At 47.0% G+C, this 25,105-nt stretch overlaps 1 protein-coding gene across 1 annotated transcript in view; it reads right to left on the reverse strand.

Annotated features, from left to right (window-relative positions):
- Window positions 1-513: 513 nt before the first annotated feature.
- azin1b (antizyme inhibitor 1b) overlaps window positions 514-25,105 on the reverse strand; it is a 32,451-nt gene continuing 7,859 nt past the window's right edge. The window contains exons 5-12 of the mRNA XM_041869341.2: window positions 24,162-24,334; window positions 23,665-23,793; window positions 23,244-23,325; window positions 17,207-17,281; window positions 15,548-15,713; window positions 14,599-14,714; window positions 8,511-8,719; window positions 514-2,464 (exon numbers count right to left, since the gene is read on the reverse strand). Of these exons, the coding sequence (XP_041725275.1) occupies window positions 2,389-2,464; window positions 8,511-8,719; window positions 14,599-14,714; window positions 15,548-15,713; window positions 17,207-17,281; window positions 23,244-23,325; window positions 23,665-23,793; window positions 24,162-24,334 (1,026 nt within the window). The 3' untranslated portion in view covers window positions 514-2,388. The remainder of the gene's footprint in view (window positions 2,465-8,510; window positions 8,720-14,598; window positions 14,715-15,547; window positions 15,714-17,206; window positions 17,282-23,243; window positions 23,326-23,664; window positions 23,794-24,161; window positions 24,335-25,105) is intronic.

Raw genomic sequence — 25,105 nt, forward strand, 5'->3', positions numbered from 1 at the left:
CTCCTCCACGTCTCCTGATGTACTGGCCTGTCTCCTGGTAGCGCCTCCATGCTCTGGACACTACGCTGACAGACACAGCAAACCTTCTTGCCACAGCTCGCATTGATGTGCCATCCTGGATGAGCTGCACTACCTGAGCCACTTGTGTGGGTTGTAGACTCCGTCTCATGCTACCACTAGAGTGAAAGCACCGCCAGCATTCAAAAGTGACCAAAACATCAGCCAGGAAGCATAGGAACTGAGAAGTGGTCTGTGGTCACCACCTGCAAAACCAGTCCTTTATTGGGGGTGTCTTGCTAATTGCCTATAATTTCCACCTGTTGTCTATTCCATTTGCACAACAGCATGTGAAATGTATTGTCAATCAGTGTTGCTTCCTAAGTGGACAGTTTGATTTCACAGAAGTGTGATTGACTTGGAGTTACATTGTGTTGTTTAAGTGTTCCCTTTATTTTTTTTGAGCAGTGTATTTATATTCCCAGAGATGCAAAAAACTAAACTCCAAAGACAGGGTTTCAGTCAAAAATATGTATTAAATTAATCACTTGCATTACTTTAACAAGCACAATTTACAGTCAAAAATAGGATATGGTCCATTAGTGCCTTCGAAAGTTGAGAGTTCAGTCAGGTCTGGTCTAGCCTGAGTGCCAGTCTGTCTGTGCTATCATACCCACTCCTTGTCACTCATACAGTTAGACTCCATATTCCAGCCCACCATCCAGTAAGCGAGGCATGAGAAGCTAGTTCCAAATAAATATGAAGACAGGTCTATTGTCTGTTAGTGGGCTGCTACGCGCTGTGCCGACAGAGAACAAGGCCTTGCAACACACTTGTGGTTAAACATGTTTATAGAAACAAAATGTTCCAAGTGTGTCCAAGCCTCAAGGCTGACGTCAGTTGTATCTCTCTAACCCACCAGAGCAGCTGATACTGCATGATCAGAGTGAACGCCATGGGCTTGTAATGCTGTAGGGGGGCTTGTAATGCTGTAGGGGGGCTTGTAATGCTGTAGGGGGCTTGTAATGCTGTAGGGGGCTTGTAATGCTGTAGGGGGGCTTGTAATGCTGTAGGGGGGCTTGTAATGCTGTAGGGGACTTGTAATGCTGTAGGGGGGCTTGTAATGCTGTAGGGGGGCTTGTAATGCTGTAGGGGGCTTGTAATGCTGTAGGGGGCTTGTAATGCTGTAGGGGGGCTTGTAATGCTGTAGGGGGCTTGTAATGCTGTAGGGGGGCTTGTAATGCTGTAGGGGGGCTTGTAATGCTGTAGGGGGGCTTGTAATGCTGTAGGGGGCTTGTAATGCTGTAGGGGGGTTGTAATGCTGTAGGGGGCTTGTAATGCTGTAGGGGGGCTTGTAATGCTGTAGGGGGGCTTGTAATGCTGTAGGGGGGCTTGTAATGCTGTAGGGGGGCTTGTAATGCTGTAGGGGGGCTTGTAATGCTGTAGGGGGCTTCGCTGTCCAGAACACTTCCTCAATAGGACTTAGAACTGAGGACCGCTTTCTGCTAGCCTGGTAAAGTTCTGTCTGTATATTAGCAAACAGAACCCAGCTAGTTTTCTGTTTAGACTGTGGCGTTCCTATCAGAAGCAAATCGCTTCAACAAATCCTTCAAAATGCCTCTCTCTCTCTCACCATGTAAGAACGTTAAGACGTCACAATGGAATCGCAGCACAGTTATCAATGTAGCGTTGAAAAAGACAGCAATATCTTCAGAGAGGACAACACTGTTAAGTGAAACGGCATGTACTAGGGGAACGTTGGCTGGAGCTCAAAACGCACTCCATATTGTTTTACAAATGCAATTAATAAACCCAAATATCAAATGTAATCAAGAATGGGTTAGGTTAACGTCTCACTTTCACTAGACTATGTGGGTCAAAAGCATAAATGTAGTACTGATTTTAAATATTAAAAACCTGGAAAATCCTCTTCATTAGACAAATACATCATCATGTTGAACAGACAACTGATTTTTACAAGACTGTCAACAGGTAATCAACATAACAGAAATTAACCAATTGCACATTTATGTAAACTGTATCTAATTAATAAACCTGGTTAGGAAGCAGGGTTCCATCGCCAGTCATCCATTTTGTTGCATATGTTATTGTTAAACGTGTTGTTTTCTAGCTGACGGCGATTGAGGGAGGAGTAGGAAGAGGGATAAAATGTTGATCTTTTTATTTTTTCCAAAAACGAAATTTGAGAATTGAGGTATGGGGGGGTCACCAATCAATCGTTTCCTTTTGCCAGGAAATCACAAGTCTTTAACTTTCCTGGAAAGTTGAACACAGCATTTTCCAAGGCTGTTGGAATGCTGATCACTGAACGCCCAGGGTAAGGTGGTATCTCTCTGATGTCATAATGGAGAGGGGAGGGACCGAGCAGAGCTATGCACCATAATGGACCATGGAGAAGTTCTTCATAATGTTGTCCACAGCTATCCCAGCCTCCTGCATGGTGTACCTGGGGAACACAGAGGACACTGGTTTCAATAATAAAGTTGCACTGGAATACAATAAAGCAGTGAATGGGCAACGACGGTATAGCTTACAACACAAGGTCTTCGGTGTACATCTTGTCAAAGTTAAGATATTCTCCATCACAAACAGTGAAGGTGGAAGAAGTGGGGCGCCAATATTTATTGTACAGCATCACTTCGGTATCTGAGCGTAACTCCTAGCATGATGTTGGACATCATATTGATATCTAATATGACTATGGGATGCAAATTTCAGTCAATTTTGTTGCCGACTAACCAACCCCCACTAACCGGTTAAAACAGAAAATACTATGCATGGAATACTATGAACATACTTTTTTTCCATTAAGAGCTTAAAAAAACCATGTGACAATAGCAAACCTATCACCTCATGTTATTGAACATACAAACACTACTGAAGCAGACAATGTAACGCATCATTTTCAAACATTTGCCAAAATGCAATGAGGAAAAACACTGTTCTAAAAAGACACAGCTTATGAAGCCGTTTCATGTGACAGAGATGAACTTCTCCATTAGCAACTTTTACAAAGAGAAAAAACATAGATATACAACAACTAGGGTGGGTTGTTAATATGACTGTGATTGTGACAACTAAAGAAAGTTGATATGAAAACCAGTACAACAGGAGAGAAAGGCTATGAAACGTTTTTGGTTGCTAGTTTAACTGTAGTTGTTAGCCGCTCCCCTCTCTCCCCCACTGCTTCCTGTGTGAGTTGCCTAGCAACGAGTCTCCACTCCACACAGCCATTAGTTGTTCTAACTATCTGACTAGAGACAGCCATTAGTTGAGGTAAGCTATTTTCTTCCTCTGTTTCTGCTGCTAAAGCCACTTTCTACCACTCTAAATTTCAAGCCTCTGCCTCTAACCCTAGGAAACTCTTTGCCACCTTCTCCTCCCTGCTGAATCCTCCTCCCCCTCCTATCTCTGTGGATGACTTCGTCAACCATTTTGAAAAGAAGGTTGACGACATCCGATCCTCATTTATTAAGTCAAATGACACCGCTGGTCCTGCTCACACTGTCCTACCCTATGCTTTGACTTTTTTCTCCCCTCTCTCTCCAGATGAAATCTTGCGACTTGTGACGGCCGGCTGCCCAACAACCTGCCTGCTTGACCCTATCCCCTCCTGTCTTCTCCAGACCATTTCCGGAGACCTTCTCCCTTACCTCACCTCGCTCATCAACTCATCCTTGACCGCTGGCTATGTCCCTTCAGTCTTCAAGAGAGCGAGAGTTGCACCCCTCAAAAAACCTACACTCGATCCCTCCGATGTCAACAACTACAGACCAGTATCCCTTCTTTCTTTTCTCTCCAAAACTATTGAGCGTGCCGTCTTTAGCCAACTCTCTTGCTATCTCTCTCAGAATGACCTTCTTGATCCAAACCAGTCAGGTTTCAAGACTGGTCATTCAACTGAGACTGCTCTTCTCTGTGTCATGGAGGCTCTCCGCACTGCTAAAGCTAACTTTCTCTCCTCTGCTCTTATCCTTCTAGACCAGGGGTGTCAAACGTCCGGCCCGCGGGCCGGATCAGGCCCGCAAACGGGTTTAATCCGGCCCGCGAGATGATTTCGGGAAAAAAAAATGTGAGTCTTCATGCCGACAAATATGACAACTTTCAAGGACAGCGGAGATGAGAGAAGGTGAATGAACTGTTGGCGGGTCTGAAGAAACAGCAGTCTGTGTTTACTCACAGCCGAGACATCAGTGACGCTGCAGTGAAAGCTAGCTACCTCATTGCTAATGAAATCGCAGTGGCTTCAAAACCATTTAGTGAGGGTGAATTTGTAAAAACATGCATGATGAAGGCAGCGGAGATTGTGTGCCCTGAAAAGCGGCAGGCTTTTGCAAATATCAGCCTGACAAGAAACACAGTTGCAGACAGGATTTCCGATCTTTCAGTGGATTTGGAGAGCCAGTTGAAGCAAAAAGTAAAGTCATTTATTGTGTTTTGGTTGCAATTGATGAAAGCACGGACATTACAGATGTTGCACAACTGGCCATTTTCATCCGCTGGAGTTGATGACACATTGACCGTCACCGAGGAGTTCGTGGAGTTGGTGCCGATGACAGATACAACGACAGCAGCTGATATTTTTACCGCACTCGTCGCGCGCTGGACAGGGTCGGAGTGGACTGGTCCCGCGCTGTCAGCCTGGCTACAGATGGTGCGCCCTCAATGATCGGGAAAAAAGCAGGCGTTGTGACAAAGTTCAGAGAGAAAGTGCAATCTGCAAATGGAGGACGTGATTTTTGACTTTTCACTGTATTTTGCACCAGGAGGCTTTGTGTTGCAAGTCATTAAAGATGGATAACGTCACGAAGGTGGTCATCCAAACTGTTAATTTCATCCGATCCAGAAGCCTGAATCACCGTCAGTTTGACAGCCTTCTCGAGAGAGAAAGACCACATCTATGGCCTGCCATACCACACTGAGGTAAGATGGTTAAGCAGAGGTGCTGTGCTGAGGCGTTTCTTTGATTTACGAGAAGAAATTGAACAGTTCATGGAAGAAAAGTAACCAGGTGGCGAATCGCATCTCTGCATGTCTGGCCGACATATCAGTATGGATGACGGATCACCACCTCAAGCTGAACCCTGGCAAGACGGAGCTGCTCTTCCTCCCGGGGAAGGACTGCCCGTTCCATGATCTCGCCATCACGGTTGACAACTCCGTTGTGTCCTCCTCCCAGAGTGCGAAGAGCCTTGGCGTGACCCTGGACAACACCCCTGTCGTTCTCCGCTAACATCAAGGCGGTGACCCGATCCTGCAGGTTCATGCTCTACAACATTCGGAGAGTACGACCCTGCCTTACACAGGAAGCGGCACAGGTCCTAATCCAGGCACTTGTCATCTCCCGTCTGGATTACTGCAACTCGCTGTTGGCTGGGCTCCCTGCCTGTGCCATTAACCCCTACAACTCATCCAGAATGCCGCAGCCCGTCTGGTGTTCAACCTTCCCAAGTTCTCTCACGTCACCCCCCTCCTCCGCACACTCCACTGGCTTCCAGTTGAAGCTCGCATCCGTTACAAGACCATGGTGCTTGCCTATGGAGCAGTGAGGGGAACGGCACCTCCGTACCTTCAGGCTCTGATCAGTCCCTACACCCAAACGAGGGCATTGCGTTCATCCACCTCTGGCCTGCTGGCTCCCCTTCCTCTGCGGAAGCATAGTTTCCGCTCAGCCCAGTCAAAACTGTTCGCTGCTCTGGCACCCCAATGGTGGAACAAGCTCCCTCACGACGCCAGGACAGCGGAGTCACTCACCACCTTCCGGAGACATTTGAAACCCCACCTCTTTAAGGAACACCTGGGATAGGATAAAGTAATCCTTCTACCCCCCCCAAAAAAAAATAATAATTGTAAAGTGGTTATCCCACTGGCTATAGGGTGAATGCACCAATTTGTAAGTCGCTCTGGATAAGAGCGTCTGCTAAATGACGTAAATGTGCCCTTGAGCAAGGCACTTAACCCTAATTGCTCCTGTAAGTCGCTCTGGATAAGAGCGTCTGCTAAATGACTAAAATGTCAATGTAAATGTAATGAAAAGGGCAAACCAGTGTTAGAATTTCATTCTGCAGAATGGATGCAGGACCTTGCATTTATGGTGGATGTTACAGAGCACCTGAATAACTTGAACAAACAGCTGCAAGGTCGCAACAAAGTTGTCACGCAGTATTATGACAGCATACGTTCTTTCAAGTTGAAGCTGTCATTGTGGGAGACGCAACTCGCCGGTGGTGATGCAGCTCACTTCCCCTGTCTGAAAAATGTGTGCGCGACCCAACATGTGGCAGACATGAAGCGGTTCAAAGATAAAATAACGGGACTGTTACGGGAGTTTGAGCAACGCTTTCAGATTTATGTTTATATGTTTTTATGTTGATGTGCTATTGTTATTTTATTTTATTTGTATATTTAACCTATTCTTGACTCTGTGGTTCTTGCACTTGTTTGGGGAACATGATTTCATTATTTTTATCTACATTTCTGCCTGAGAAATGACACCCTGATATAGTTCTGTGATCTGTGAAACAGTTTGTCAATCACTGAGGCATTGTGTGTTTGTGTGTTCTTTTTCTTTAGAATTTTCAAATAAACTTGACGTGTTTTATGATTAATAGTGATGTTGTGCTTGTACTATTTTGGACACACTGTCCTCAGGCTCCAGCTTTATGTTGTATGTTGATCATATTAAAACAAAGAAAACAATCTGAAGTTGTTGTTTTTAAGTTATATATACACCATGATTTTTCCGGTCCGGCCCACTTGGGAATAGATTTTCCTCCATGTGGCCCCTGAGCTAAAATGAGTTTGACACCCCTGTTCTAGACCTATCTGCTGCCTTTGATACTGTGAACCATCAGATCCTCCTCTCCACCCTCTCCGAGTTGGGCATCTCCGGCGCTGCTCACTCTTGGATTGCGTCCTACCTGACAGGTCGCTCCTACCAGATGGCGTGGCGAGAATCTGTCTCTGCACCACGTGCTCTCACCACTGGTGTCCCCCAGGGCTCAGTTCTAGGCCCTCTCCTATTCTCTCTATACACCAAGTCACTTGGCACTGTCATATCCTCACATGGCCTCTCCTATCATTGCTACGCAGACGACACACAATTAATGTTCTCCTTTCCCCCTTCTGATAACCAGGTGGCGAATCGCATCTCTGCATGTCTGGCAGACATCAGTGTGGATGTCGGATCACCACCTCAAGCTGAACCTCGGCAAGACGGAGCTGCTCTTCCTCCCGGGGAAGGACTGCCCGCTCCATGATCTCGCCATCACGGTTGACAACTCCATTGTGTCCTCCTCCCAGAGTGCAAAGAACCTTGGCGTGACCCTTGACAACACCCTGTCGTTCTCCGCTAACATCAAAGCGGTGACCCGATCCTGCAGGTTCATGCTCTACAACATTCGCAGAGTACGACCCTGCCTTACACAGGAAGCGGCACAGGTCCTAATCCAGGCACTTGTCATCTCCCGTCTGGATTACTGCAACTCGCTGTTGGCTGGGCTCCCTGCCTGTGCCATTAAACCCCTACAACTTATCCAGAACGCCGCAGCCCGTCTGGTGTTCAACCTTCCCAAGTTCTCTCATGTCACCCCGCTCCTCCGCACACTCCACTGGCTTCCAGTTGAGGCTCGCATCTACTACAAGACCATGGTGCTTGCCTACGGAGCTGTGAGGGGAACGGCACCTCCGTACCTTCAGGCTCTGATCAGTCCCTACACCCAAACGAGGGCATTGCGTTCTTCCACCTCTGGCCTGCTGGTCCCCCTACCTCTGCGGAAGCACAGTTCCCGCTCAGCCCAGTCAAAGCTATTCGCTGCTCTGGCACCCCAATGGTGGAACAAGCTCCCTCACTACACCAGGACAGCGGAGTCACTGACCACCTTCCGGAGACACTTGAAACTCTACCTCTTTAAGGAACACCTGGAATAGTATAAAAGTAATCCTTCTACCCCCACAAAAAAAAAAAAGTGCTTGTCCCACTGGCTATCATAAGTTGAATGCACCAATTTGTAAGAGCGTCTGCTAAATGACTATATGCAAATAAGAAAGCTATTTTCTAACTAGAGACAGAGCCATTAGTTGACGTAAAAAAGCTTTCTAACTCTATAAAACTCGCTGTACATGACTATTTTTGGCAATTTAATAATTCCGGTCGACCAAGACACTGTTCCTGTTTCATGGCTGACGATTTTGTTAAAATTCTAACACCAATTTAATTTCATGAAATTATGCAAATTAACCTACAGACTGATAAGCATGACGGTCAAATGTATTTTCAACTGCTAACGACTAACCATTAACATCCCTAAATATGAGCATAACTCCCATCATGCCGGACATCTCATTGATATCTAACATGAGCGTAACTCCTAGCATGACATCAAAACTGATGTTAATGATGTGACATTGTAGATGCTACTCAGTTATTTCAGTGTGACACGTTTTCATTATGATGGTTTATCTACCATACGGGTTAAGCAACCCCCACGTACCAGTCAGCGGTGGAGACAGTGTGGTAGACAGCTGGTCTGATGGCTGAGGGCCCCCCCAGGCCAGCGGCCCCCATGTTGTTAAAGACCAGCCAGTCTCCAGGGCTGAGCTCAGGCAGCAGGCAGTGCTCCAACACCTGGTCTAGGCCGTCACACGACGGACCCCACAGGCTGCTGGAGAACACTGGCTCCGCCGCCGCCGTAGACCCCCTCTGTGGAAGGAGAGGTTCAGATTACACAAACGGTTCATAACAAGATAAAAGATGGCAGTACTTTAGAGTGCTCCTAACACCTGCATGTAAATACTGAAATTCAACGGCATTAAACTTACATTTTTGTCTTAATATATTGACTTCAAGTACAGTTTAATATAAAGATACATTTACATTTTGAAACATCTCGCTGAAGTGGCGTTGTTGGAATGTCGACACACACTAAAAACGTATTCAAGCCTAACACGCGGTATTCACAGAAGGCCACATCGACTAGCAAACAAACAAGACCTCCCGAATCCCCAAGACATGGATAAACACGGAGAGAAATGGGTCAATCTGAAGGATCTATTTGAGCAAAGGGGAAAGATGAACACGATTCTGTTGGATGTTGCATCTGATGTCTCCACGATAAAAACAACAACTACCGAGCTGAAGGAAAAAGTTGATGCAATACAAGAGAGGATGGAGGGGGCAGAGGGACAGATTTCGACAGTGGGAGGATGCCGTCTCCCGTCTGGAGAAGGGTAATGAAAGCTGGACCTATTGTGGAATCGTGTCGAAGAACTTGAGAACAGAAGTAGGAGAAATTCGGTGAGATTGGTTCATCTAAAAGAGGGGAGTGAGGCTGGCGGTGGACTAATCTCGTGTGTGCAGAAAATCATCGCAGAAGGATTTTGATTTGACGACAGGCATGAATTCAAAATTAAACGAACCCATCGCAGTTTAACCATGGCTGGTGAGAATAGGCCACCGAGAACGGAAGGAAAATAAAATGATTTAGGGACAAGTTGGAGGCAGAGAGATTCTTGCTAGAGCAAGGTGTTTAGCCTAGATAAAGAAGATGAGACAAGGTCAAATACAAGTTTAACTGTTTGCCGTTTACTATACAAATGAAGGCAGCCTGTGTGTTTGCGGGACTCTGGGGAGTGTTGCTAATTTAGCCGTTCAGCCGCCTCACGGACCAGAAGGAAGTTTGAGTTGACTGCAGGTCTTCTTCTGCAGCATCAGACAGTTCTGTGATGATCGACTCATCGAGAAGCAACGTTACGTTCCTAGTTGCTTTGTTTTATTTGGGGATTGGTTTCCAACGTTTTATTGTACAGCTGGAGCATGTATTGTGAAATGTTATATAAGGATGTTCATTAGAGTTAAAATGGGACACTTCACACTATAACTACTCAGCGCAAATATGGCTAACGGTACAATCTCTTGGAACATAAATGGTGGTGGTAACCAAGTGAAGAGGAAAAAGATTGACATATTTAAAATCAAAATAGGCAGATAGTGTTCATACAGGAATCACATTTCACAGATACAGAGTCACTGAAATTTAGAGGCTGGGTTGCAGAAGTTTACCATAGCTAATTTAATCCCCCCCCCCCAAAAAAAAATGGGGTGATTTATTCTGATAAGCAAAACACTTCATTTTGTAATGTTGAAGCAACACTGAGGAGTTTGTCAGGCTTATCTGCATTGAGGGCTCTTATAAATGGGATTCAGGCAGTGTTACGCAACATATTCCGAGCTGGTCATGGGTGCACCTCAGCCACGCTCAAGGTCCTAAACGATATTATAACCGCGATCGATAATAGACAGTACTGTGCAGCCGTCTTCATCGACCTGGCCAAGGCTTTCGACTCTGTCAACCACCGCATTCTTATTGGCAGACTAAATAGCCTTGGTTTCTCAAATGACTGCCTCGCCTGGTTCACCAACTACTTCTCAGATAGAGTTCAGTGTGTCAAATCGGAGGGCCTGTTGTCTGGACCTATGGCAGTCTCTATGGGGGTGCCACAGGGTTCAATTCTCGGGCCGACTCTATTCTCTGTGTATATCAATGATGTCGCTCTTGCTGCTGGTGACTCTCAGATCCACCTCTACGCAGACGACACCATTTTGTATACATCTGGCCCTTCATTGGACACTGTGTTAACAAACCTCCAAACGAGCTTCAATGCCATACAACACTCCTTCAGTAGCCTTCAACTGCTCTCAAACGCTAGTAAAACTAAATGCATGCTCTTCAACCGAACGCTGCTTGCACCCGCCTGCCCGACTAGAATCACTACTCTCGGCGAGTCTGACCTAGAGTATGTGGACAACTACAAATATCTAGGTGTCTGGTTAAACTGTAAACTCTCCTTCCAGACTCACATTAAGAATCTCCAATCCAAAGTTACATCTAGAATCGGCTTCCTATTTCGCAACAAAGCCTCCTTCACTCATGCTGCCAAACATGCCCTCGTAAAACTGCCCCAGATCATTATTCCTCCTCCACCAAACTTCACAGTTGGCACTATGCATTCGGGCTGGTAGCGTTCTCCTGGTATCCACCAAAACCAGATTTATCCGTCAGACTGCCAGACGGTGAGGCATGATCACTCCAGAGAACGCTTTTCCACTGCTCCAGAGTCCATTGGCGGCGAGCTTTACACCACTCCTGCCGACGCTTGGCATTGCGCATGCCGATCTTAGGCTTGTGTGCGGCTGCTCGGCCATGGAAACCCATTTCATTAAGCTCCCGACTAACAGTTATTGTACTGACGTTGCTTCCAGAGGCAGTGGAACTCGGTTGTGAGTGTTGCAACCGAGGACAGGCAATTTTCTACGTGCTTCAGCACTCGGTGGTCCCGTTCTGTGAGCTTGTGTGGCCTACCACTTCGCGGCTAAGCCGTTGTTGCTCCTAGACGTTTCCACTTCACAATAACAGCACTTACAGTTGACCGGGACAGCTCTAGCAGGGTAGAAATTTGACGAACTGACTTCTTGGAAAGGTGGCATCCTATGACGGTGCCACGTTGAAAGGTCTTTAGTAAGGCCATTCTACTGCCAATTTGTGTCTGTGGAGATCGCATGGCTGTGTGCTCGATTTTATACACCTGTCAGCAACAGGTGTGGCTGAAATATCTGAATCCACTAATTTGAAGGGGTGTCCACATACTTTTGTATATATTATTTAGTATATGTAAAGACAATATTAAAATCAAAAATAGTCTGATGGGTGACAATATTAGCCTATCACTTGTGAAGGATGCTCTGCTTGTGTGCAGTAAGGCAAGAAACAGCGCATGCCTTTGCGACTTCTTCAAATCATAGCCCCCACCTCATGTAGCCTAGCCCATAGGCCAAATCATAGCCCCCACCTCATGTAGCCTAGCCCATAGGCCAAATCATAGCCCCCACCTCATGTAGCCCAGCCCATAGGCCAAATCATAGTCCCCACCTCATGTAGCCCAGCCCATAGGCCAAATCATAGTCCCCACCTCATGTAGCCCAGCCCATAGGCCAAATCATAGCCCCCACCTCATGTAGCCCAGCCCATAGGCCAAATCATAGTCCCCACCTCATGTAGCCTAGCCCATAGGCCTAATCATAGCCCCCACCTCATGTAGCCTAGCCCATAGGCCAAATCATAGCCCCCACCTCATGTAGCCTCATGTAGCCTAGCCCATAGGCCAAATCATAGCCCCCACCTCATGTAGCCTCATGTAGCCCAGCCCATAGGCCTAATCATAGCCCCCCACCTCATGTAGCCTCATGTAGCCTAGCCCATAGGCCTAATCATAGCCCCCACCTCATGTAGCCTAGCCCATAGGCCAAATCATAGCCCCCACCTCATGTAGCCTCATGTAGCCTAGCCCATAGGCCAAATCATAGTCCCCACCTCATGTAGCCTAGCCCATAGGCCAAATCATAGCCCCCACCTCATGTAGCCTAGCCCATAGGCCAAATCATAGCCCCCACCTCATGTAGCCTCATGTAGCCTAGCCCATAGGCCAAATCATAGTCCCCACCTCATGTAGCCTAGCCCATAGGCCTAATCATAGCCCCCACCTCATGTAGCCCAGCCCATAGGCCAAATCATAGTCCCCACCTCATGTAGCCCAGCCCATAGGCCAAATCATAGTCCCCACCTCATGTAGCCTAGCCCATAGGCCAAATCATAGCCCCCACCTCATGTAGCCCAGCCCATAGGCCAAATCATAGCCCCCACCTCATGTAGCCTAGCCCATAGGCCAAATCATAGCCCCCACCTCATGTAGCCTAGCCCATAGGCCAAATCATAGCCCCCACCTCATGTAGCCTCATGTAGCCTAGCCCATAGGCCTATAAGGTTTTACAACCAATGTAGAGCCATAAGCAGCGAGTGAGTTTCAAGTTTGGGGAAGATAATTTTCACCATAAAAATGCCCCTTTATAATAAAAGCATAACATGCATAAATCGCATTTGCGGTCACTGTTGAGAATTGTGTTTTCCCCGCTAATTAATTGCATTTCGGAACATTCACACTTATAGCCTACTGCCTTGTGGGCGCATTGCTGCGCTTATAATGGGAAGAAATAGCATAATAGTTGATCAACATTTTAAGATAAACGTTCTCATCTGTTGCATCAGCCACATTGCTTTTAGAAGGTATTTTGATGCTAGTGGTTGTATTAATTGTCCCAGACTATGTTTGGAATATTTATCTCCCACAGAATAGAACAGGTCAACTTCTGTACTATGGGGGATAGTAGATTGACGTGGGCTAGTGCTTTTGCTGTTCGTTAGGCCGACTCATCTTGTTGGCTGACCAAAAGTAAATATGGACAGTTCTTCCAACGTCTTCAATATGCACCTCGGAATTCGATAAGGACGCGCGCAGTTGCGTCCCCGATGTGTCGGTCTTAACTTGTAGCCTGTGAGAAAGACCCGATCACATGACGGGCATTGGCTAATAAGAATTGAGATATCTGAGAGCGAGAGGTGCATTCACCTTATAGCCAGTGGGACAACCACTTTACAATATGTTTTTTTTTTTCTTTCTTTGGGGTGGGGTAAGGGGGGGTAGAAGGATTACTTTATCCTATCCCAGGTGTTCCTTAAAGAGGTGGGGTTTCAAGTGTCTCCGGAAGGTGGCACATGGTGCCAATAAGCCAAGTCTGGACTTTTCACATATTTGATCAAATATTTGTCTTTTTAAAACATGCAAGTAAAGTCATTAAACTTCACATGAGATTAACTTTTCATTTTATATCCAATTTTCTTACAAAAAATTAGAGCTGTACATGTCAGAAAGATTTTGGTTAATAGACCCAGCTAGCTGCTACTGACCTCATCTCTCTGAGGGGGACCCAGCTAGCTGCTACTGACCTCATCTCTCTGAGGGGGACCCAGCTAGCTGCTACTGACCTCATCTCTCTGAGGGGGACCCAGCTAGCTGCTACTGACCTCATCTCTCTGAGGGGGACCCAGCTAGCTGCTACGGACCTCATCTCTCTGAGGGGGACCCAGCTAGCTGCTACTGACCTCATCTCTCTGAGGGGGACCCAGCTAGCTGCTACTGACCTCATCTCTCTGAGGGGGACCCAGCTAGCTGCTACTGACCTCATCTCTCTGAGGGGGACCCAGCTAGCTGCTACTGACCTCATCTCTCTGAGGGGGGACCCAGCTAGCTGCTACTGACCTCATCTCTCTGAGGGGGACCCAGCTAGCTGCTACGGACCTCATCTCTCTGAGGGGGACCCAGCTAGCTGCTACGGACCTCATCTCTCTGAGGGGGACCCAGCTAGCTGCTACTGACCTCATCTCTCTGAGGGGGACCCAGCTAGCTGCTACTGACCTCATCTCTCTGAGGGGGACCCAGCTAGCTGCTACTGACCTCATCTCTCTGAGGGGGACCCAGCTAGCTGCTACTGACCTCATCTCTCTGAGGGGGACCCAGCTAGCTGCTACTGACCTCATCTCTCTGAGGGGGACCCAGCTAGCTGCTACTGACCTCATCTCTCTGAGGGGGACCCAGCTAGCTGCTACTGACCTCATCTCTCTGAGGGGGACCCAGCTAGCTGCTACTGACCTCATCTCTCTGAGGGGGACACAGCTAGCTGCTACTGACCTTGAGCACAGCCGGGGCAGGGATGGTGCTTCCTAGCAGCTTGCTGGAGAAAGACCCGTAGACGCCATCGTTCAGGTAGTAGAGGAACTCTGGCTCGTCGTCTGGGGTCAGCTCCTCTGGAGATGGACGAGGAGATCACATCAGACAGGATGTTTCAAAAAAGGAAGTACACCAACAAAAAGAGAATGCACACTACAATATACTGAATGCTCCTTATAATAATAATAATATAATATCCCATTTAGCAGACGCTTTTATACAAAGTGACTTACAGTCATGTGTGCATTCATTTTTTGTGTATGGGTGGTCCCGGGGATCGAACCCACTACCTTGGCGTTACAAGCGCCGTGCTCTACCAGCTGAGCTACAGAGGACCACAGCCAATCAGTCTGAGCTACAGAGGACCACAGCCAATCAGTCTGAGCTACAGAGGACCACAGCCAATCAGTCTGAGCTACAGAGGACCACAGCCAATCAGTCTGAGCTACAGAGGACCACAGCCAATCAGTCTGAGCTACAGAGGACCACAGCCAATCAGTCTGAGCTACAGAGGACCACAGAGCTACAGAGGACCACAGAGCTACAGAGGACCACAGAGCTACAGAGGACCACAGAGCTACAGAGGACCACAGAGCTACAGAGGACCTTACTGGGTTTATTATGATGTTCTACAACATCCAGCACCTGCTCAAAGACATTATCTCACATGTTTTGTGTGCTCCGTTTTTTTCTCATACTACAGAGAAATACTGCCTCCATTCTATCCCATGAATTAAATTATTTGGTGTGTGCTTATATTTGTCCTGTATTAATATATAATATTACTATATATTAATACGAATGTGTGAATTGGAAAATGTTTTTTTGTGTGCATATCCCTACTTCCCCCTAAGACACCCTTAGAGGGTGGGGCCACGGCCACCCTGGACCAATCGGTCGGCTGGCTCACCCTGAGCCTGACAGCTCCAGTCCCGTGCCACAACCTTCTTGCCGATGACGTTGACAGCCAGAGTGAAGGCAGAGGAGACGTAGTAGCTACCGGGCTGAGCGATGACCTGCACCCCAGACAGAGAGGGGAAGTAGGCATCCAGCAGCAGTCTGACGGAGGTATGAACCTAGAGGGGACAGAGGACGTCAGCGGAGTTACTTAACGCCTGCGTCCCAAACAGAGAGGGGAAGGACGCATCCAGCAGCAGTCTGATGGAGGTATGAACCTAGAGGGGACAGAGGACTTAACGCCTGCGTCCCAAACAGAGAGGGGAAGGACGCATCCAGCAGCAGTCTGATGGAGGTATGAACCTAGAGAGGACAGAGGACGTCAGCGGAGTTACTTAACGTCTGCGTCCCAAACAGAGAGGGGAAGGACGCATCCAGCAGCAGTCTGATGGAGGTATGAACCTAGAGAGGACAGAGGACTTAACGCCTGCGTCCCAAACAGAGAGGGGAAGGACGCATCCAGCAGCAGTCTGATGGAGGTATGAACCTAGAGGGGACAGAGGACTTAACGCCTGCGTCCCAAACAGAGAGGGGAAGTAGGCATCCAGCAGCAGTCTGATGGAGGTATGAACCTAGAGGGGACAGAGGACTTAACGCCTGCGTCCCAAACAGAGAGGGGAAGGACGCATCCAGCAGCAGTCTGATGGAGGTATGAACCTAGAGGGGACAGAGGACTTAACGCCTGCGTCCCAAACAGAGAGGGGAAGGACGCATCCAGCAGCAGTCTGACGGAGGTATGAACCTAGAGGGGACAGAGGACTTAACGCCTGCGTCCCAAACAGAGAGGGGAAGGACGCATCCAGCAGCAGTCTGATGGAGGTATGAACCTAGAGAGGACAGAGGACGTCGGACTTAACGTCTGCGTCCCAAACAGAGAGGGGAAGGACGCATCCAGCAGCAGTCTGATGGAGGTATGAACCTAGAGGGGACAGAGGACGTCAGCGGAGTTACTTAACGTCTGCGTCCCAAACAGAGAGGGGAAGGACGCATCCAGCAGCAGTCTGACGGAGGTATGAACCTAGAGGGGACAGAGGACTTAACGCCTGCGTCCCAAACAGAGAGGGGAAGGACGCATCCAGCAGCAGTCTGACGGAGGTATGAACCTAGAGGGGACAGAGGACTTAACGTCTGCGTCCCAAACAGAGAGGGGAAGGACGCATCCAGCAGCAGTCTGATGGAGGTATGAACCTAGAGAGGACAGAGGACTTAACGCCTGCGTCCCAAACAGAGAGGGGAAGGACGCATCCAGCAGCAGTCTGATGGAGGTATGAACCTAGAGAGGACAGAGGACTTAACGCCTGCGTCCCAAACAGAGAGGGGAAGGACGCATCCAGCAGCAGTCTGACGGAGGTATGAACCTAGAGGGGACAGAGGACTTAACGTCTGCGTCCCAAACAGAGAGGGGAAGGACGCATCCAGCAGCAGTCTGATGGAGGTATGAACCTAGAGGGGACAGAGGACTTAACGCCTGCGTCCCAAACAGCACTCTATTCCCTCTATAGTGCACTACGTTTTACCAGGGCCCATAGGGAATAGGGTACCATTTGGGAAACACACAATCTGCATCGTTTTCTGTAAGTAATGCCATGTGACGAGAGGGGTCATGATGTACCTGTTTGAGCTGAAACTCTGAGCCAGAGAATCCACCACCAATATCCAGGATGCTCATACTGAACCCCAACTCCGCCTGACAAGGAGAGCGAGAGAGAATTTTAAAGAAAAAAAATGAGGGGGAGAGAAAAGAGACAGGGCGATCAGGCCATAGAATTACATATAGAACACTTCCAGGATCTCTATGGACACGACCTTTTCACGCCCCAGTCGCCCCAGCTGGAATTTTTTTAAATGAGTGATGTCAGAATGCACTCACTGTTCTAAAATGTGATTGTTACGCAACAGGACAGTTCGCCCACGCTGCCTTCGAACCAAGCCACGCTGCCTGCTAATTATCTATCTATAGGCTGAGGCGTGTTCCGCCTCCTCATTCATTCACATAGAAGTAGCCCATTTCACTGTTGCGGACAATTTTACGTTTGAGGCTTTACTGAACCGGACAAACGTCTCTCTTCGATGACAGCCCAAACACCTCCCCAGTGTTTACCCAGATCCTCTGGTCCTCTGTAGCTCAGCTGGTAGAGCACGGCGCTTGTAACGCCAAGGTAGTGGGTTCGATCCCCGGGACCACCCATACACAAAAAAATAAAAAATGTATGCACGCATGACTAAGTCGCTTTGGATAAAAGCGTCTGCTAAATGGCATATTATTATTATTATAATCATCAAGTATGCAGACATTTGCGCAGTCCAGCACAAACTTTTTCCCCCTGGCACATTTTCCGCCAGCATTGCCTTCGTCGTCGCTTTACTTACTAATAATAACTCTGGACATTCCCATTGAAGTGCCGTATTTTCAGTATATGGTGTTGTCCTAATGTAGCATACCGTACGCATGTACAGTTCATTCAGAAAGTATTCAGACAACTTGACTTTTCCCACATTTTGTTACATTACAGCCTTATTCTGAAATGGATCAAGTAGTCCCCCCCCCATCATCAATCTACACACACACACAATACCCCATAATGACAAAGCAAAAACAGGTTTATATACATTTTTGCAAACATTTTCAAAATAAAAAACGGAAGTATCACATTTACATAGGTATTCAGACCCTTTACTCAGTACTTTGTTGAAGCACCTTTGGCAGCGATTACAGCCTCAAGTCTTCTTGGGTATGACGCTACAAGCTTGGCACACCTGTATTTGGGGAGTTTCTCCCATTCTTCTCTGCAGATCCTCTCAAGCTCTGTCAGGTTAGATGGGGAGCGTCGCTGCACAGCTATTTTCAGGTCTCTCCAGAGATGTTCGATCAGGTTCAAGTCCGGGCTCTGGCTGGGCCACTCAAGGACATTCAGAGACTTGTCCCGAAGCCACTCCTGCGTTGTCTTGGCTGTGTGCTTAGGGTCGTTGTCCTGTTGGAAGGTGAACCTTCGTCCCAGTCTGAGGTCCTGAGCAGGTTTTGATCAAGGATCTCTCTGTACTTTGCTCCGTTCATCTTTCCCGATCCTGACTAGTCTCCCAGTCCCTGCCGCTGAAAAACATCCCCACAGCATGATGCTGCCACCACCATGCTTCACCGTAGGGATGGTGCCAGGTTTACTCCAGACGTGACGCTTGGCATTCAGGCCAAAGAGTACAATCTTGGTTTCATCAGACCAGAGAATCTTGTTTCTCCTGGTCTGAGAGTCCTTTAGGTGCCTTTTGGCAAACTCCAAGCAGGCTGTCATGTGCCTTTTACTGAGGAGTGGCTTCCGTCTGGTCACACTACCATAAAGGCTTGATTGGTGGAATGCTGCAGAGATGGTTGTCCTTCTGGAAGATTCTCCCATCTCCACAGAGGAACTCTGGAGCTCTGTCAGAGTGACCATCGGGGTTCTTGGTCACCTCCCTGACCAAGACCCTTCTCCCCCGATTGTGCAGTTTGGCCGGGCGGCCAGCTCTAGGAAGAGTCTTGGTGTTTCCAAACTTCTTCCATATAAGAATGATGAAGGCCACTGTGTTCTTTGGGACCTTCAATGCTGCCGAAATGTTGTGGTACCCTTCCCCAGATCTGTGCCTCAACTCAACCCTGTCTCTGAGCTCTACGGACAATTCCTTCGACCTCATGCCTTGGTTTTTACTCTGACGTGCACTATCAACTGTGGGACCTTATATAGACAGGTGTGTGACTTTCCAAATCATGTCCAATCAATTTAATTTACCACAGGTGGACTCCAATCAAGTTGTAGAAACATCAATGATGCTCAATTTTGAGTATCATAGCAAAGGGTCTGAATTCTTATATAAATAAGGTATTTGTTTTAATTTGTAACCTGTTTTCGCTTTGTCATTATGGGGTATTGTGAGTAGATTGCTAAGGATTTTCTTTTTTAAAATCCCATCTTAGAATAAGGCTGTAACGTAACAAAATGTGGAAAAAGTCGAGGGGTCTGAATACTTCCCGAAGGCGCTGTAGCTGTTTCTATGCATGTATGGAGCAAAATGTATTTACTGTTTTATTCCCGATTTCCAGTACTGGTGACAAATCATGCATTCCGATCTTGCATAGATGGTAATGGACACAGATATGTGTAAAATACTTTCTTGAAGGTTGTACTGATTATGATGAGCTAACGCTAAGCTATTTGCCGGCTATGTGTGGAGTCATGTTTGTTGATATTATACAATGCATTCTGGGTACACGTCTGTCAGACAATAGATGTTATAACAAAATGGTTCACTCATCTTTCAAGTAAACCTTCAGAAGTGAATGAAAAATCAAATCAAAATAATATGCTCCGTAAGAAGCATCTCAAGGTCCTGGATTGGCCTAGCCAGTCTCCAGACCTGAACCCAATAGAACATCTTTGGAGGGAGCTGAAAGTCCGTATTGCCCAGCGACAGCCCCGAAACCTGAAGGATCTGGAGGTCTGTATGGAGGAGTGGGCCAAAATCCCTGCTGCAGTGTGTGCAAACCTGGTCAAGACCTACAGGAAACGTATGATCTCTGTAATTGCAAACAAAGGTTTCTGTACCAAATATTCAGTTCTGCTTTTCTGATGTATCAAATACTTATGTCATGCAGTAAAATGCAAATGAATTACTTAAAAATCATACAATGTGATTTTCTGGATTTTTGTTTTAGATTCAGTCTCTCACAGTTGAAGTGTACCTATGATAAAATTACAGACCTCTACATGCTTTGCAAGTAGGAAAACCTGCAAAATCTGCAGTGTATCAAATACTTGTTCTCCCCACTGTAAATAGTCTGGGTAGCCATTTTATTAATTGTTCAGGAGTCTTATGGCTTGGGGGTAGAAGCTGTTGAGAAGCCTTTTGGACCTAGACTAGGCGCTCCGGTACCGCTTGCCGTGCGGTAGCAGAGAGAAAAGTCTATGACTGGGGTGGCTGGAGTCTGACAGTTTTGAGGGCCTTCCTCTGACACTGCCTGGTATAGAGGTCCTGGATGCCAGGAAGCTTAGCCCCAGTGATGTACTGGGCCGTACGCACTACCCTCTGAGGCTCCTTACAGGCGGATGCAGAGCAGTTGCCATACCAGACGGTGATGCAACCTGTCAGGATGCTCTCGATGGTGCAGCTGTAGAACTTTTTGAGGATCTGGGGACCCATGCCAAATCTTTTCAGTTTCCTGAAGGGGAAAAGGTGTTGTTGTGCCCTCTTCACGACTGTCTTGGTGAGTTTGGACCATAATACAGTGGGGAAAAAAAGTATTTAGTCAGTCACCAATTGTGCAGGTTCTCCCACTTAAAAACATGAGAGAGGCCTGTAATTTTCATCATAGGTACACGTCAACTATGACAGACAAATTGAGAAAAAAATATCCAGAAAATCAAATTGTAGGATTTGTAATGAATTTATTTGCATATTATGCTGGAAAATAAGTATTTGGTCACTTACAAACAAGCAAGATTTCTGGCTCTCACAGACCTGTAACTTCTTCTTTAAGAGGCTCCTCTGTCCTCCACTCGTTACCTGTATTAATGGCACCGGTTTGAACTTGTTATCAGTATAAAAGACACCTGTCCACAACCTCAAACAGTCACACTCCAAACTCCACTATGGCCAAGACCAAAGAGCTGTCAAAGGACACCAGAAACAACATTGTAGACCTGCACCAGGCTGGGAAGACTGAATCTGCAATAGGTAAGCAGCTTGGTTTGAAGAAATCAACTGTGGGAGCAATTATTAGGAAATGGAAGACATACAAGACCACTCATAATCTCCCTCGATCTGGGGCTCCACGCAAGATCTCACCCCGTGGGGTCAAAATGATCACAAGAACGGTGAGCAAAAATCCCAGAACCACACGGGGGGACCTAGTGAATGACCTGCAGAGAGCTGGGACCAAAGTAACAAAGCCTACCATCAGTATCACACTACGCCGCCAGGGACTCAAATCCTGCAGTGCAAGACGTGTCCCCTTGCTTAAGCCAGTACATGTCCAGGCCCATATGAAGTTTGCTAGAGTGCATTTGGATGATCCAGAAGAGGATTGGGAGAATGTCAGATGAAACCAAAATATAACTTTTTTGGTAAAAAACTCAACTCGTTGTGTTTGGAGGACAAAGAATGCTGAGTTGCCTCCAAAGAACACCATACCTACTGTGAAGCATGGGGGTGGGAAACATCATGCTTTGGGGCTGTTTTTCTGCAAAGGGACCAGGACGACTGATCCGTGCAAAGGAAAGAATGAATGGGGCCATGTATCGTGAGATTTTGAGTGAAAACCTCCTTCCATCAGCAAGGGCATTGACGATGAAACGTGGCTGGGTCTTTCAGCATGACAATGATCCCAAACACACCGCCGGGCAACGAAGGAGTGGCTTCGTAAGAAGCATTTCAAGGTCCTGGAGTGGCCTAGCCAGTCTCCAGATCTCAACCCCATAGAAAATCTTTGGAGGGAGTTGAAAGTCTGTGTTGCCCAGCGACAGCCCCAAAACATCACTGCTCTAGAGGAGATCTGCATGGGCCAAAAATACCAACAACAGTGTGTGAAAACCTTGTGAAGACTTACAGAAAATGTTTGACCTGTGTCATTGCCAACAAAGGGTATATAACAAAGTATTGAGAAACTTTTGTTATTGACCAAATACTTATTTTCCACCATAATTTGCAAATAAATTCATAAAAAATCCTACAATGTGATTTTCTGGATTTTTGTTTCTCATTTTGTCTGTCATAGTTGACGTGTACCTATGATCAAAATTACAGGCCTCTCTCATCTTTTTAAGTGGGAGAACTTGCACAATTGGTGGCTGACTAAATACTTTTTTCCCCCACTGTAGTTTGTTGGTGATGTGGACACCAAGGAACTTGAAACTCTCGACCCGCCCCACTAGGATGGTCTGTGTTACCACCTTATTAATAGGACTACAGCAGGATGTAGGCCCTTTAACCTTCCTGATCAGAGGACCAACCTAGACAGACTTCATTCATAACCACCCCCATCTGACCATGTTAACTCCCCCCTAATACCCAGGAATAAGCTCCTGTTTCCCCCATCTGACCATGTTAACTCCCCCTAATACCCAGGAATAAGCTCCTGTTTCCCCCATCTGACCATGTTAACTCCCCCCTAATACCCAGGAATAAGCTCCTGTTTCCCCCATCTGACCATGTTAACTCCCCCCTAATACCCAGGAATAAGCTCCTGTTTCCCCCATCTGACCATGTTAACTGCCCCCTAATACCCAGGAATAAGCTCCTGTTTCCCGCAATTTAACCATGTTAACTGCCCCCTAATACCCAGGAATAAGCTCCTGTTTCCCCCATCTGACCATGTTAACTCCCCCCTAATACCCAGGAATAAGCTCCTGTTTCCCCCATCTGACCATGTTAACTCCCCCCTAATACCCAGGAATAAGCTCCTGTTTCCCCCATCTGACCATGTTAACTCCCCCTAATACCCAGGAATAAGCTCCTGTTTCCCCATCTGACCATGTTAACTCCCCCTAATACCCAGGAATAAGCTCCTGTTTCCCCCATCTGACCATGTTAACTCCCCCTAATACCCAGGAATAAGCTCCTGTTTCCCCCATCTGACCATGTTAACTCCCCCCTAATACCCAGGAATAAGCCCCTCTACTCACCCCCATGTCAAACACACAGTGGGCATCCGACAGTGCGTTGCTGTAGGCCTGCAGGTCCTTGCAGGAGCTGGGGATGTGGAACCTGAAGACACAACCAAAGACAATTGTAATTACTTCACTAATACAGTACTAACAGTATTAACTAGGTTTCTAACATTACAATTGTAACGATTAGGAAGATGCTAAATCATGGTAGCCTGTAGAAAAAGTAAACAGATTGTTGAATTTGTCACTCCAGCCCAACATGGACAACTCAAGGTCAAATGAATTTAACCTTAGACATGTAGATGTAGGATGAACGAAATTACTACAACTGACAAAAGCACTACTATTATATTATTATATTATATTATTATTATATATTATATATATATCACTACTAGTGACGGTCACCAACTACACTATGAAAGATGAGTCTTACGTAGCTCCCACCACCTGCAACCCCAGGTCCTTGGCAGCCTCCAGCAGGCGCCTACAGCTCTTCAGAGAGCAGCCGAACGCCATGCTGGTTTCTGCAGCCTGGGCCCATGTAGTTACCTGGACCAGCAGCCTGGGGAGGAGAGGTGGAACAGAACAAGTCAGAATTAACTTTATTCTCCAACGACGTTTACCAGGAATCTGACCTGTGGTGCTGACAATAAAATAATATACACAATCTACAAACGTTCATTACATTTTAGTCATTTTAGCAGACGCTCTTATCCAGAGCGACTTACAGTTAGTGAGTGCATACATTTTCATACTGGCCCCCCCCCGTGGGAAACGAACCCACAACCCTGGCGTTGCGTATGTGATACTTTGAAAAAAGTTAAGTGTGAGGGAGCTTTTTTCTCTTGAATTACTTTTTCAACAACTTTTCCCAGTTAACTACAAACTAAGAACCCCCTAGATGTGGACGCTGGTCTGATGGGAACCTACTTGGCCTTGGGGTGAGAACGGGCTATCTTGCAGAGTTCTGTCTCGCTGTCGCACACCAAGAGGTCGACGCCATTCTTGGCTGCGTGTTTGATGTGGGACAGCTGTTTGCAAACTCCAGAGAAGATGATGTTCTCAGGGGGCACGTCATGGTCCAGCACCAGACTGACTTCAGCCTGAGACAACACATCATACGCACACGTTACAACACAGGACATACAGTGAGGGAAAAAAGTATTTGATCCCCTGCTGATTTTGTACGTTTGCCCACTGACAAAGACATGATCAGTCTATAATTTTAATGGTAGGTTTATGTGAACAGTGAGAGACAGAATAACAACAACAAAAATCCAGAAAAACACATGTCAAAAATGTTATAAATTGATTTGCATTTTAATGAGGGAAATAAGTATTTGACCCCTCTGCAAAACATGACTGAGTTCTTGGTGGCAAAACCCTTGTTGGCAATCACAGAGGTCAGATGTTTCTTGTAGTTGGCCACCAGGTTTGCACACATCTCAGGAGGGATTTTGTCCCACTTCTCTTTGCAGATCTTCTCCAAGTCATTAAGGTTTTGAGGCTGACGTTTGGCAACTCGAACCTTCAGCTCCCTCCACAGATTTTCTATGGGATTAAGGTCTGGAGACTGGCTAGGCCACTCCAGGACCTTAATGTGCTTCTTCTTGAGCCACTTCTTTGTTGCCTTGGCCGTGTGTTTTGGGTCATTGTCATGCTGGAATACCCATCCACGACCCATTTTCAATGCCCTGGCTGAGGGAAGGAGGTTCTCACCCAAGATTTGACGGTACATGGCCCCGCCATCGTCCCTTTGATGCAGTGAAGTTGTCCTGTCCCCTTAGCAGAAAAAACACCCCCAAAGCATAATGTTTCCACCTCCATGTTTGACGGTGGGGATGGTGTTCTTGGGGTCATAGGCAGCATTCCTC

Source organism: Coregonus clupeaformis, unplaced genomic scaffold, assembly GCF_020615455.1.
Source record: "Coregonus clupeaformis isolate EN_2021a unplaced genomic scaffold, ASM2061545v1 scaf0085, whole genome shotgun sequence".
NCBI classification, from domain to species: domain Eukaryota; kingdom Metazoa; phylum Chordata; class Actinopteri; order Salmoniformes; family Salmonidae; genus Coregonus; species Coregonus clupeaformis.